The sequence below is a fragment of the Sturnus vulgaris genome, chromosome 31 (genome assembly GCF_052056855.1).
Source record: "Sturnus vulgaris isolate bStuVul1 chromosome 31, bStuVul1.hap1, whole genome shotgun sequence".
Taxonomy (NCBI): Eukaryota; Metazoa; Chordata; class Aves; order Passeriformes; family Sturnidae; genus Sturnus; species Sturnus vulgaris.
Window position 1 is genome coordinate 2,272,929 of NC_142273.1, and position 12,669 is coordinate 2,285,597.

The 12,669-nt window shown below is 46.2% G+C and overlaps 1 protein-coding gene across 2 annotated transcripts in view; it reads right to left on the reverse strand.

The window, feature by feature from the left end:
* The window catches only part of ASH1L (ASH1 like histone lysine methyltransferase), a 70,756-nt gene that overhangs the window by 8,978 nt on the left and 49,109 nt on the right, over positions 1–12,669 (reverse strand). Inside the window, exons 12-22 of one of the 2 annotated variants that reach the window (XM_014889337.2) lie at positions 11,912–12,058; positions 10,612–10,720; positions 10,290–10,451; positions 9,963–10,057; positions 9,244–9,401; positions 7,306–7,458; positions 6,828–6,882; positions 6,601–6,733; positions 3,726–3,974; positions 3,158–3,244; positions 2,820–2,910 (exon numbers count right to left, since the gene is read on the reverse strand). In XM_014889337.2, the coding sequence (XP_014744823.2) occupies positions 2,820–2,910; positions 3,158–3,244; positions 3,726–3,974; positions 6,601–6,733; positions 6,828–6,882; positions 7,306–7,458; positions 9,244–9,401; positions 9,963–10,057; positions 10,290–10,451; positions 10,612–10,720; positions 11,912–12,058 (1,439 nt within the window). Of the gene's footprint in view, positions 1–2,819; positions 2,911–3,157; positions 3,245–3,725; positions 3,975–6,600; positions 6,734–6,827; positions 6,883–7,299; positions 7,459–9,243; positions 9,402–9,962; positions 10,058–10,289; positions 10,452–10,611; positions 10,721–11,911; positions 12,059–12,669 lie in introns of both variants that reach the window. The other variant, XM_014889335.2, reaches the window with a different exon arrangement.

Consider the following 12,669-nt stretch of genomic DNA (forward strand, 5'->3'; position numbering starts at 1 on the left):
TCAACGTGGCCCCAGGGTCATCAACACCCCAGTTTTGCTATAACCATGTTCAGGATTAAAGTGAAGCACAAGTAATTCTATTTTCATTAATATAATCTCATTTATCAAACTTGTTTAAGATTAAAAGATGCTCCTAAGGAATTCTCAAAGGCAGAAATTGCTCCCATATAGCCAACCTAAACTTTGTCAGTTTGAAGCCATTTCCCCCTTGTCCTGTCACTCCAGTCCTGATGAACAGTCTCTTCTCCAGATCCTGCAAGGGGCTCTGAGCTCTCTCCACAACCTTCTCTTCTCCAGCCTGAACATTCCCAGCCCTCCCAGCCTGGCTCCACAGGGGAGGGGCTCCAGTCCCCTCAGCAACTTCATGGCTTCCTCTAGACTTGCTCCAACAGTTCCATGTCCTTCCTACTTTGGAAGTGGACACAGCACTGCAGGTGGAGTCTCAGGAGAGCAGAGCAGAGGGAGGATCCCTTTCCTTGCTCTGCTGCCCCTGTTCCTTTGGATGCAGCCCAGGACACGAGTGCTTTCAGGGCTGTGAACACACATGGCTGGGGCACGCTGAGTTTTTGGTCACCCATCACCCCAAATCCTCCTCCCAGAGCTGCTCTCAGCCATTGCCCTGACCCAGGTGCAGGACCTTGCACTTGGCTTTCCCACCTCTCCAGCCTGTCCAGGTCCCTCTGGATCCACCCCTTCCCTCCAGCATTTTGACCACACCACACAGCTGGGTGTCTTCTTCCCACCTGAGCTAAAATTGGGATATCAACAGCTTCCCTTTACAACTTTAATGGTAACTTTTAAAGAAATTGGGGAGGTGGGTTCCTTAAAAGACTTAGAAAACAAGGAACATATTGAGAGGAGCTACTGGTCCCAAGCAGAATTTAAATAAAATCATTCCATTTTAAACCACCTAATTTTAAATGAGCTTTTTTCAACTCTTCTTCCCCACCTCTCCCATGAGAAGAAAGCAACCCCGGTATTATTGTGCCTGACTGAAAAAGGAGCATTAATAAGGAGATGTAGACAGATGCTCTCTTGCTCTAAAGATCAGGAAAGCTGATTTCAGTTTCAGTTTATACAGATGTTCCAGATGCCCCTCTGCCTCAAAATGGAAGTTTCCAAGGAAATAACCACAGCAGCTGTTGCTGGTGCATCAGGGATGATGATGTGTTACAATTTCTGGCTGTGTGAGTTTTCCAGGATCCATTCTGACCTCTGTTTATCAATTCCTATCCAAGGTACAACTCCATGTTCACTCCAAAGGATGTGATGGATCAGATCTGTTTTATTTGCATCATCTCCTGGGTTTAAGTATTAGGGAGTTTTTGCAGAGGAAGCTTTTTTGTTAATACTCAACAACTTCCAGCAGAATTGCCAAGAAATTAAGAAACAAGTTCTGCAACCATTGACTGAAGGACTCTCCCTGAGACCCCTCTGAACGTGAGGGATTTGTTCACAGCAGTGTGACCACTCACACAGCTCATTTTCAGTCTTGTTCCTCCAAAACATCAGCTCTCAAGCTCGATGCAGGGTGCAGCTTCTCCTGGGCTCAATGCACTTCCAGGCTTTTGTGGCAACATCAGCCTCTTCCCAGGAAAATGCAAACCCACACACACACTGAAGGGCTGTTGCCTTTAAAATGTGGAATTAGGAAGCCTTTTAGACACCAGAGGGAGTAAACAGCTGCTTGTCCCACTCTCCAAGCTGCCTGATACACTCACAGCACAGTAAAGGTCCTGCCTGAAGACTCTGGGTGCAAAACTCAAGAGCAGCAACAAGCCCATGGATTTCTCCTTTCCCTGCTGGAGCTGCATGTTCTGCTCCAGCATCTTGTGGTGGAATTTGCTTCATCTGCTCGTGTGCCTGCAGAGGCATTTGGTGCCCAGCAGCTGCAGTTTGGTCTCCTTTGTGCCCTGCTGCTGGCACATGGAGCTCAGCCACAGAGGACGTTTCTGTCTTTAAAGGGCATTTCTCTAATTAAGGTCATCAAGATCAGACCAGAGGCACACAAGTAAAATTGAACACACTGTGACAGAAATGATCTTAATGCTCTGAACACCTGGAAGATGCCAGATAAAACATCATCCATTTCAACAGAGAATGTAAAAGCAAGTTCTGATACAGCCCTGCAAGTGAGTTACTCTCCAGCAAAAAAAGACATGAGAAACCCAAAGGCTGAACTCTGGCAGAACAGAAAATGCAGAGCAACATCCAACAAGGAGGACTGAATATAAATTCCAGAATCTTTCAAATGGGATAAAAAAATATGCTGTTCATTGACCTTTTTTAAATTCCCCATCTTCCTGAAGGCTCTCCCCTTCCCCTCTAGCAAACTTATCAACTGGTTTCACTCATTCAAGAGCAGTTTCCTAACAATGATAAAGGGTTCTTTCCAACCTTGTGTGTATCTCTAGGATAAAATTAAAAAAATAATCAGTGAGCTGAATTGTGTGGTTGTGGCAGCTGCCTTGGAGAGATTCAGGAATTCAGAGTACAGCCCAGAAGAGATAAGCTTTAAAACATATAAGCAATGAGCTGGATGTTTTAATTCTGCACTGAAATACTGGAGGTCTAACATCCTTCTTGGCCTTTAGTTCTAAATGTTAACTACCAGCAGTTGGCTCAGCATCATCCTCCTCTGGCCACGACAGCCCTGGCTGTGCTAATTAACATTTCTTCATCAACAGCCTGTGAGAACTCTGTGTATCACTCCCAGCACCACAGAGAGAGCAGTTTCCACTTGTGAAAGAGGGAAATATTTTGGACAGAGATCCCTGCATGCTGCTGGAAAGGCCAGCAGGCCCAGAGGCAGCACGTACCTTGGCGGAGCAGCAGATCATCCCTCAGCAGGCAGATGTAATAAACACAGCCAGGCTGGGCATAGTGGGGCCGAGGGATCATGGGAACCTCCTGCAGGGAAAGAAAAAAAAAAAAAAAAAAAAAAAAAAAGAAAATCCTGAGCTGCCCACCATGATCAGTCCAAAATTAGGCTGTCACACTTTTCAGAGGAAAACTGACCCCTCATGGAACTGAAACTAAATCAGGGAAGCTTCACCGATCCCAAAAGATACAAATTCTAAATATAAATACAAAAAAACCCCCAAAACCATAGGGGATGCTGAGTTTATAAAAGTAATAGAAAGGAGTCTTGTTTTACCCTGTTCACAGCTCGAGGTTCACACTGCTCACACAGGTAGTGTTCAACGTCTGAATTCACACCCATGCAGTCACAGTGCTGCCACACCTGGAAAAACAGGCACAGCCCAGTCACAAAATCCTGGCACACCTTCTAATTGCCAACTGCGTTTTCTCAACAAATATTAAGGAAAGCAAGAAAATAAGCTTCACACAGGAAATTCGAGGTTTTCTGTGAACTATTTCACACCACGTCAGCAGACAGACAAGATCTCTACACAACAGTAAAAGCCCAAAATTTTAAAATTAATTTCTCATTCCCGAGGGCAGGAGCTGGGGCAGTTTCAGCTACTCTGCTCAAGGCAAGTTGCGTTTTCTCTGTGAAAAGAGAATCTCTCCTCTTGTGGAGAGACAACGAAAGGCTCGAAGAGTTAATTAAATTAAAAGAGAATCTCTCCTCTTGTAGAGAGGCAATAAAAAAACCCAAAGAGTTCATTAATGCCACCAAGCACGTGGGAAGCTGTGGTGAAAAGCTCCACTTGCTGTGGAGAGGAGCAGGAGAGAGCAGGCTCCCCTTCGGGGGCCCTCACCATGCACTTTTCACACTGGATCATGAGCCCCTCGTCCTTGTAGAGGCCGCAGATGCAGCGGATGACGTCCTCGTCCTTCTCGTGCCCGTTGTCCTTGTCACACACCGAGGTCTCGCTGCTGTCGGCCTCGCTCGCCGTCTCCCCCACGATCTCGTCGATCTGTGCCGACGCCTCGTGCCGGGCGTTGTAATAAGCCTTGCGCAGCCGGCACACGTCCCGCCCCGTCGGGGACTTCCGCCCGTAGTATTTCTGTGAAAATGGTTTCAAAAAAAGGAGATTTGTTCCCATGTTCTTGTTGTCTTAGGTTGAAATACGGGATGTGCCCACAAGTCTGGATTCTGTCACCGGCTGTTAAAGCAGCTGGGGCAGTGATCCTGATCTCTGGGGGAGATCTCTCCTGTTCATGGGCCAGGTGTTAAACCAGCTGGGGCAGGGTTCTTTATCTTTTCCAAACCCATCCTCCCTCCATGATGGAATTTTATCAGCCATGCACTGGGATTCCATGGCCATGAACAGGGGAATCTCCTGGAGGGAGGATGGGTTTGGAAAAGATAAAAAACAAACACTGCCCCACCTGGTTTTTAAAACATGGCCCATTAACAGGTGATATCTCCTGTTCATGGGCCATGCAGTCCCAGGGCAGGGCTGATAAAATTCCATCATCCCACTGGGAGATGCTCCACCCAGGGGAGGAGCCAAGCATTTCCTACCCAGATCAAAGGGGAGATTTGGAACAGCAGAGCAGCCTTTTCCCACTGGATCCCAGAGGAAACCCAAACCTTTCCACATCATCCCTGGAGCTTTGGAGGAAAACTGCACCTTGTGCAGGAGCCCTGCTCCAGCAGAACCACATCTGTCACTGCAGGAGGATGCAGCCACCATGGAATGGGACTGCACCAAGCCCTGACTGACAGGGGCAGCTTGGGTTCTGACTCTGGCAGTGTTTTGGGTTTGTTCTCTGCAATACTGGATTTCTGCTTTAATTTTCCTAGTAAAGAACTGTTATTCCTATTCCCATATCTTCGCCTGAGAGCCCCTTAATTTCAAAATTATAATAATTTAGAGGGAGGGGTTTTACAATCTCCATTTTGAAAAAAGAAGCTCCTGCCTTTCTTGGCAGACACCTGTCTTTCAAACCAAGACACACATTTAGCTCCATGCCTTTGGAGCTGCAGCCCCAAACCCAGGGTGTTGGATGGAAGGTCTCATAGATATATTGTATAACAGAAAGATTTTTGAACATAGGATCTGAAGAAGGAATAGAAATGAAAACAAGTTTTGATACAGAAGAATTGCTGAGCCAGTCTTAATGAATAACTAAGAAGGCAAAGGGTGTGTGAGCTGGAAGGGATTTTTATGGCTCAGAGAAAAGGATAAATCCACCTCAAACAGAAGATGTTTTTACCAAGAAAAATGATTCTACAGGCAAACAAGATTGCCAATGCTGCGAGTAGAAAAAAGATCTCAGAATGTTCCACTGCAAGAAAACTGAAAAACAACTTCTAGCTTAAACTGTAACACACTGACTTTTTGTGATTGGAGAATAGTAACATGAATATGTAATGTTAGTAGTTATGACAGGTTATAGGTAATAATAAAAGTATTGATTGGTTGTTAGGTATTAAAAGTCTATAATGCATTGTAACCAGAACTAGAGTTGGCTTCAGACAAACCCACAGCTGTGGCTGACAGGCTGTGGGCTGGGCTCTTGTCACCCACAACCTGTGAATTGCTGCATCAGCTGGATACAATAAACAGCATTTTAAATAATAAATAGATTGCTGTATTATCTGGATACAATAAAGAGCATCTTCAAGAGCCACCTGGAGTCCACATCCCTCATTTTGGTTCTTACACTGGGGTGCACCTCCCCATCCCCCTCCTGACTCTGGCAGCAGGCCCATGGATGTGACATGGGCAGGGGAGGAACTGAGAGCAGCCCTGGGAGGAGGATTTGGGGTGATGGGTGACCAAAAACTCAGCGTGCCCCAGCCATGTGTGTTCACAGCCCTGAAAGCACTCGTGTCCTGGGCTGCATCCAAAGGAACAGGGGCAGCAGAGCAAGGAAAGGGATCCTCCCTCTGCTCTGCTCTCCTGAGACTCCACCTGCAGTGCTGTGTCCACCTCCAAAGTAGGAAGGACATGGAACTGTTGGAGCAAGTCCAGAGGAGGCTGAGGAGTTGCTGAGGGGACTGGAGTCCCTCCCCTGTGGAGCCAGGCTGGGAGGGCTGGGAATGTTCAGGCTGGAGAAGAGAAGGTTGTGGGGAGAGCTCAGAGCCCCTTGCAGGATCTGCAGGGACTCCAGGGAAGCTGGAGTGAGACTGTTCATCAGGAACTGGAGTGACAGGACAAGGGGGAATGGGTTCAGACTGAAAAAGGGAAATTTATGTCGGACATATGAAAGAAATTCTTCCCTGTGAGGGTGGGGAGGCCCTGGCACAGGTACCCAGAGAAGCTGTGGCTGCCCCTGGATCCCTGGAAGTGTTCCAGGCCAGGCTGAACAGGGCTTGGAGCAGGCTGGGATACTGGAAGGTGTCCCTGGCCATGGCAGGGGGTGGAATGGGAGGAGCTTTAAGGTCCCTTCCAGCCCAAACCATTCCATGTTTCTGTGATTCCATGACATCTGATACTGAAAAACAGGGTACCCCTTCCAAAAGGAACAGATTCTTTAGGTCAACTATTCATGAGTGTCCTTGACCTTCTCTCTGACCTCAGGCAAAGAGCTCATGATTTGCTATTCAAGCCTCATCAGGAATGGATCAGGACAAGTTCTCTTCCTCCAGAATAAATGTCTTCTTTTATTCCTGTAAGAGCATTAAAGGAGGGCACATCCCTGCTGCCAGTGCAGAAGCTTTCAGGCCAGAGAGAGCCTCACCTCTGCATTCCTGAAGACCTTCAGCATGTCCCCATCAAAAGCTTCCACAGTTTTGTAGTAGCCAGTCAGGATCTGCTTCTCAATCGTGGCAAGGTCCAAGGGGTCAGAGATCTTTTCATAATAGTCTGCATTTCTACAACAGGAATGTTGGCACAATGTCAGGTTCACCAGCAATCCCCACTGTGCAAATCCATCAGAGAAAGCAGCTCTGGGAAGGCAGCACTTACTTTTTCTTTGGGGGCAGGTTCAGGAGAGGAGCTGCCAGCGCCTGCCTGGAGGAATCTGCAACAGGAACAGAGCTTAGTGACACCACTGGAGTGAAGCTTCCAAAGAAAAGCAACCAACAACATTCAATCTGGGTTAAAAAAAGGCTTTGCTGTTCTCTTAGCCACGGGGAATTGAAATGCTTCTGCATTTCTAGATGTTGGGGGTTGTAATTGGAGTACAGGTAGCACAAAGATGACAGTTTCTCATTTTTTCTGGAATTTTGAGAAATCAGTTTCAAAGAACAGCAACATCTGCAGATTCTGGTGATCGAGCAGGGGGTTGAGGCTAAAGCAAAGTGATTATTGCTACGGGGAGAAAATTTTAAAAATAGGAATTATTTAACATCCCATCTTTTTCTAGCATTTCCAATTCAGAGAATCCATTTCCAGAGATCGAGAACATGCCCACGGGAGATTTTTTAAAGAGAATCACCTTCACCTTTGTAGGCTATGATGCTGTCACATATCTCCTTGAAGATCTGAGCCAGGCGGGCGGCACGAGCCACCTCGAGGTTCTCCTCCGCCGCGGCCAAGCGCCGCGTCCGCACCGAGCGCGACGTCTGCAGCGCCGAGAACTGGGTCATGAACACATCTGAGAGAGGGCAAACACAACACATTCCTTCCTAAACAAGACATTTCTGACACATCCAGTCACAGACCTTCTCTGCTGTAGCAGCTCCACCGTGGATTATGAAATGAAGGGGTTTTCTAAGCTGCTGTAACATCCGAGGCTTCAAAGGGATCGCTTGGTTATTGGAAGATTTTATCTTGTTGGAGCAAGTAAAACATCTCATTGAATTCACCCCAAATATTCACTGCCTGACACTGGGGGCCAAATCCTGCCACGCTGTGAGGATGGTGGTCCCACCAACAGGGTTATTTTTGGAACAGGAACAGCAATTTTTTCCCTGGAAGTTATATTTTGTCCCATTCCCACAAGTGACTGCATGCCAAAAACCTTTGTTCTCTAAAGGCCTGAAAGCTGTTGAACTATGAGGATTAATGACAATTTTCAGAGTCTACACAAATGTTTCTGGTTTAGGGATACAGACAACAGGAAACAGCCCTTTTCCACTGGGGTCCAACCATGGAAAATCATGGAATTACAGACTGGTTTTGGAAAGGACCTTAAAGATCATCCAGTTCTACTCTCTGCCATGGCAGGGACACTTCCACTGTCCCAGGCTGCTCCAAGCCCCCTCCAGCCTGGCCTTGGACACTTCCAGGGATCCAGGGGCAGGCACAGCTTCTCTGGGCACCCTGTGCAAGTCCCACCCTCACAGCCAGGAATTTCTTCCCAATATAGAATGATATCCTAGAATCACTGGGGTTGGAAAAGACCTCCAAGATCACAGAGTCCAACCTGTGACTGATCACCACCTTGCAAAGCAGAGCACAGCACTGAGTGCCACGATGTCAACCACCACTCTCCTCCTCCCCTGACAAACCACTCTTGTTGAAACACCACATGTGACAACTTTTCCCAGGACTTGAGTGACCCCTGGCAGTTTTTACCTGTGCACTGTTGGATCCCAGAAACCTGGGGTTTGGTTTTTTCTATACTTTTAGGCACTGACCCTCCCTGGAGAACACTGCTTTTGACCTGAGGCCTTGGAGAAGGCTTCTAAATTTGAGTGATGAACTTAAAATTGTGAGTGTGTAGTTAAATAGAAGCCCTGACAAAAGGTATGGATGTCACTGGAACTCTACACTGGGTTTACACAGAGTTTAACTCTCCATGTGTTGCATCCCAGAAACCTGGGGTTTTTGAGCTTTCTATGCTTTTAGGCACTGACCCCCTGGAGAACACTGCTTCTGACCTGAGGCCTTGGAGAAGGCTTCCAAATTTGAGTGATGAAGTTAAAATCACAGGTGTGTAGTGAATTAGAAGTGTGTGCTTTCATATGGTGAAGAGTTTAAAATTTGAAGTTTTTATAGTATAACAATAAGTATGGGACAAGATTTTGGGAGGATTTTGGGTGGTGTCATATTTTTCTTCATGGGTTTTAGGCAGTAATTTCTGGTTGGACAGTCAGTGTCACACTAAGGGTCATTGTAATTTAGTAATTGGGTTAAAATTATAAATAATACAGGTGTTAATTCTCTATTGGACTGTTTAGCTTTAAGAGACCTTGCAGCAGCTGGATCCTCCTCCATTTCCCCCTCTTCTACCAGGTAGCTGGAAGTGCTGCCACACACTTTTTGATACGATTTAATAACCAACCAAGCCGAAACACGAGAAAAACCCTTTGCACCGTGTGCTCATTAACCCTAACTCTAAACAGAGGCAAAAGAGACTAAACCAAAGCACTAATGAAGAGGCCCAGAGCCCCCAGTGCTGCTGCAGGTCAGCCCTGGGGGAGGCCGAGGGCCTCACCTGATTTGATGTTGCCGTCGTCGCGGCAGATGCCGTTCCAGCGGCTGTAGAGGGACGAGCTGTGCATGGTGTCACTGACGTGCTTCACCTCCTCCTGCTTCTGCCTGATCTTCTCCCAATTCCGCACCAGGAACACGTGGTGTTTGAGCACAAAGTTCCTGCACAAGTCAGGAAGTTATTCAACAACCGGCTTTTATTGGAGAATTAAAAATTAAAAAAAATTAAATCGCTTTTTAAAGCGGTGGAAAAGCTGAATTTTCTGAGGTGTACCCTGTGTTTTCTCTCCTCAGTGGAGAGGAATTCCAGCCTGGCTGGTGTCTTGGTTTAGTTTGATTTTTCTGGTTAATGCACTAAAAAATGTTATAGTTTAGGTTTGGTAATTTTAATATACTAATTTTTTGTTGTGAGATAGAATCAGGAGTAAAAGCAAGGCAGGCTTAAAACTTAAAAGGGTATGAAAGAAAAACTTTATTAACAACACAAAAGGAAAAAAAAATCAGAATAAGATCTTTAGGCTACTTTTTCCTCTTCTCTCCCAATTTTTTTTAATAACAACATCCAAAAACCACTTTAGTCAGTTTCTAACTTAAATAGTGGCTGGTAAAGGAGAACTAAAAGCTGCATCCTCAGAAATTCCAGGATGCTCCATTTTGTAGAAGACATCAATATTTGCACAGCACTCCATTTTTGAGGGAAATCCCCCTGAAATCAGCCCTTACCTTTCCCTGTTAGACATGGGCTTCATCTGCAGCTGAGGTGTCAGCCTGGTTGGGGCATTCACACTTTCACTGGGTTCCTCAGGGATGTGGCCCCTCTGGAAAACAGATTGTTCTGATAGACAGGAAAAAACTGTGCCAAGAACTCAGCAAAGCAGCCAAAGCAGCCCCCGAGGCAGAACCTGAAGCATTACTCTACTGTATTTATATTTAAAGTTTGGGTTTCTGTTTCAAGTTTAAAATTTACAAAAAAAGACCAGTTTTTGGGCTGGTGGCAGAGACTGATTTCCCATCAACTTCACCCCCCCAACCTCTGCTTTTCCTACTTACTCTCTTCTTTAGTTTGTGCTTTGACTTCCTCTTCTCTTTCGACCTCCCAGGTCTTCTGTGGGTGCTCACAGGCTGGTTGCTTTTGCTTGAGAGTCCATTCATGCGTTGACTTTTACCCCCAATTATTCCTCTGCATTTGTCAAAGCCACATTTGCAGAGTTGCTTCAAGAAGAAGAAGAAAAAAATCCAATAAACCCCAAACATTCAGATTTTTTCTCAATATTAAAAAGAACGTTTTCTGCCTAATACAACATGACAGGTTTTGTTAATTTTTACACTTTACAGAACTGTTAGGCATTAGGGAGAATTTTCAAGGTCTCACCTGTTTTTCAACATTAAATGAGTGGAAGTTGTAGTCATAGGTGAGCTCAGTCCCAGCAGGCATGTCCTTGAGAGCATACAGCCCAATCCTATACACACCATTCACAGACCTGTGGGGAAAATACAAATACCCCAAAAATTAAACATAAAATCATCTTTTTGCACGGAGTGGCAGTGTTAGACAGGCAGCAACAGCCCAGCTGTGCCCTGGGTTATGCTTGTGCAGCTCTTTTATTCATCTCCTACAATAAACTTCGAAGGTTAAAAAGTGCACACCACATTTACAAAGAGTAGGATGTGTCAGGGCTTCCCCACCCTCCCAGGGAACAATTCCTCCCCAATATCCCACCCTCCCTGCCCTCTGGCAGTGGGAAGACATTCCCCCTTGTCCTGTCACTCCAGGCCCTTGTAAAGAATCTCTCTCCATCCTTCCTGCAGCTCCTTCAGGTACTGGAAGGACACAATTAGGTCACTTGGAGCTCTTCTTTTCCAGGCTGAACAATCCCAATTATCTCAGCCTTTCCTCACAGCAGAGCTGCCTGCATCCTTCTAATTAATTTGGTGCCTCCTCCAGACCCACTCCACATCCTTCCTGTGCTGGGACTCCAGCTCTGCAGGTGGGGTCTCACCTGAGCAGGGCAGTGGAGCAGAATCTTCTCCCTCTGGCTCCTCAATTCTTTTCTTTTGTGTTAAGATTTTCAAATTTAAAACTCTACTATCACCTACATCTAGAATTATCTGAGAACCACGAGCTACTCTGATGTACTGTCCCCACAGTGACTCCTGTTCCACCATCTGCCATTCCCCTGCAAATCACTCACTAAAATCCCTCAGCAGTACTTCCTCCTAGTCTGGCTCTCACAAAGTGCTGGTATGACACAGGCTGTGCTGGAATCTGACTATTTCCCTCTTTCTCTGCTTAAAAAACAATTTCCAATTGTCAAAAAGAAAGGGTATATATACAGATAGATGGTTTTAGAGCATTACCCAGGCTTCAAGCTTTGCAGCAGGATAAGAGTGTGAAAACCACCAACACTGGGAGGGAAACAGCCCAGTGTAACCAGTAATGCTGGGAGGGAAATGTCCCAGTGTGACAACCAGCAGTGCTGGATCTGCCAGCAAACCTGGATCCTGTTTCCAAAACACCCAGCACTCACCAACACCACACAACTCCTCTCGAGCAACGTGAGCACCGTGTCAGGATTATTTCCAACTTGATTCCCCTCCCTATTTTTAGCTGTGAGTCCCTCACATGAGCTGGTTCTCTCTCTCTCTGGGTGCAGCAGGATCCCTGTGCTCACCATTTCTGCATCTCACAGTTGGGGTTGCAGCTGTGGTTGATGAAGCGAGCCTCGTTGCCCATGCGGTAGCTGTCGATGACCATGCCACTGTCCAGGTTCAGGCAGTAATGGTCACTGTGGTTGTGGTACTGCTCAATCATCCTGTTCCTGTGCAGCAACACAGCAACAGCCTGGTCATTCTGCTTGTCCCCACACAGCAGTGACACAGCAAGAGCACATCTCAGACAGGGTTTTGAAGAAAAAGCAATGATAATATTTTCTATTTTATAGAACCGTACACCTAGAGATGGAGGAAAACCATTATTGTACCTATTTTTATAAGTCAAGGCCATTGACAGGGTTAGAATTTAGAAATTTTGCTCTTCTGGAATGCTCCCTTTTGGGTTCTGCAGATTATTTGTACACATTTCATGTTGGTAACCTGTGTATGGAAGAGAAAATGCAAGTACACATTGCTGGGGGTGTCTGTGTGTGTCCAGCTGCCTGCTGGGGAGTGGTTGTGGAATCACAGCCATGGATCACAGGGTCTGTGCTATCTCTGTGTGACCAATGCTTATCTCTGCATGAGGAACGTGCAGCTGCCTTCTGGTGGAGCTCTGAGAACAGCAAGTCCCTCCATCCTCAAATATCCCACGATGCCACCGAGTTATTAACGAGACAATTTCTTGCTTTCAATGGTTATCAATGCCTCCACTTGTTCTTTTTCCTTCACATCTTCCTGCAGAAACCCATGCCCCTTCCAGCCCCACACTTCTACC